The sequence below is a fragment of the Bison bison genome, unplaced genomic scaffold, assembly GCF_000754665.1.
Source record: "Bison bison bison isolate TAMUID 2011002044 unplaced genomic scaffold, Bison_UMD1.0 scf7180017864249, whole genome shotgun sequence".
NCBI classification, from domain to species: domain Eukaryota; kingdom Metazoa; phylum Chordata; class Mammalia; order Artiodactyla; family Bovidae; genus Bison; species Bison bison.
Window position 1 is genome coordinate 2,185,970 of NW_011494821.1, and position 1,317 is coordinate 2,187,286.

Below are 1,317 nucleotides of genomic sequence, written 5' to 3' on the forward strand. Positions count from 1 at the left end.
AGAGCAGGGGTCCTGCCTACCGCCAAGGACACTTGATTCAGTCTCACTCTGACCGTCACTCCCACGTGTGCAGTGACCCGCCCCACCCCTGCCACCCATGCCTGGCACCATGCTGAGGCGCAGAGCTGAGTCAGACCTCCCACCCTTCTAGCCACGGGCTGGTCAGGGGTTAGTCAGGAGAGACAACCCTGGGTGAAGCAGATTTGCAGGGAAGCTCAGGTGAGGCAAGGAAGGCTTCCTGGAGGAGGAGAGATGGCAGGGGCCCGACACCCAGGCCGAATCTGACCTCCTAGGCTGACCCGTACTCTGACAGCAAACCCCAGGTGCCCTGAAGGTGGCCCCTGAGGAGTCCTTACTCCTCCCTGCCCCCCAGGGTCCCACCCCCAGCACCTCCCAGACACTCTCCCCACCACCAGTCAGTCCCCCACATTACCCTCCTCTCAACCCTCTTCTGGCCCCAACTTGGAGGATCCCTGAGATCAGGACCACATGTCACCCCATCTCAAACCACTACCCCCAGACTGCTGCCACAGTCAAGGCCACAGGCCCCTCCAGGTCCCTCCTAGACTGCTCCTGTCCCTGCTCAAGGACACAAACCCCTGCCACCACTCAGACAGCCCTTTGTCCCTGGCTGGCTGGTCTGGAGCCCATTGTTGGCCCTGTGAAGACAGCCTCTGTCCACCCAGCCCAGCCACAGGCATCGGGCAGGCACGCCTGGGACCCAGGCTGAGCCAGAGAGGGCAGAGTCCACAGGAGCTCAGACCCTGGGGGCGGAGCGCTGGCAGACAGCACCACGTCGGTGCCAGCCTGGCACTGCCAGCCTCCCGGCCTCAAACCTAGTCCTCCAGACATTACCCTTCTGCACCCAGTCCCTACATCCCTCCCTTCTGCCTGCTCAACCCTCTGATTCCAGGCACTGGCCCAATACAGACCCCTCAAAATCCCCGCTGTCTCCCTTCTCAAGTCCTGCCAGCTCTCCCATCCCTTCACCCGCCCTCCCCAGCTGCCCTGAGCAGTCAGCCATGGCCTGCCTCACCATGAGGATGTCCGCGGTGATGGCCCAGTTAGAAAACAGCAGCGTCTCCCCTACGAAGATGCAGATCTGTCCGGGGGCGGGGAAGACCAGAACAACCATCAGGGGGCGCTCTACCCACTATAGGTCCCAGGCTGCTCCCTGCACCCTGGCTGCTGGCAGGGAGCCCCCCACAAGCCTCCCCTACCCCAACTCCTGGCAGTCAGGCTCCTGAGAAATCTGTGGATAATCTACAGGCTTCCAGCCAGGGCCACAGCCCCGAAGGGCACCCAGAGCCCTGGTCC

General features: G+C 62.9%; 1 protein-coding gene across 1 annotated transcript in view; it reads right to left on the reverse strand.

Annotated features, from left to right (window-relative positions):
- Nucleotides 1–1,317, reverse strand: part of SPNS2 (spinster homolog 2 (Drosophila)) — a 40,648-nt gene that overhangs the window by 4,114 nt on the left and 35,217 nt on the right. Inside the window, exon 11 of the mRNA XM_010847515.1 lies at nucleotides 1,037–1,102. Within this exon, the coding sequence (XP_010845817.1) occupies nucleotides 1,037–1,102 (66 nt within the window). The remainder of the gene's footprint in view (nucleotides 1–1,036; nucleotides 1,103–1,317) is intronic.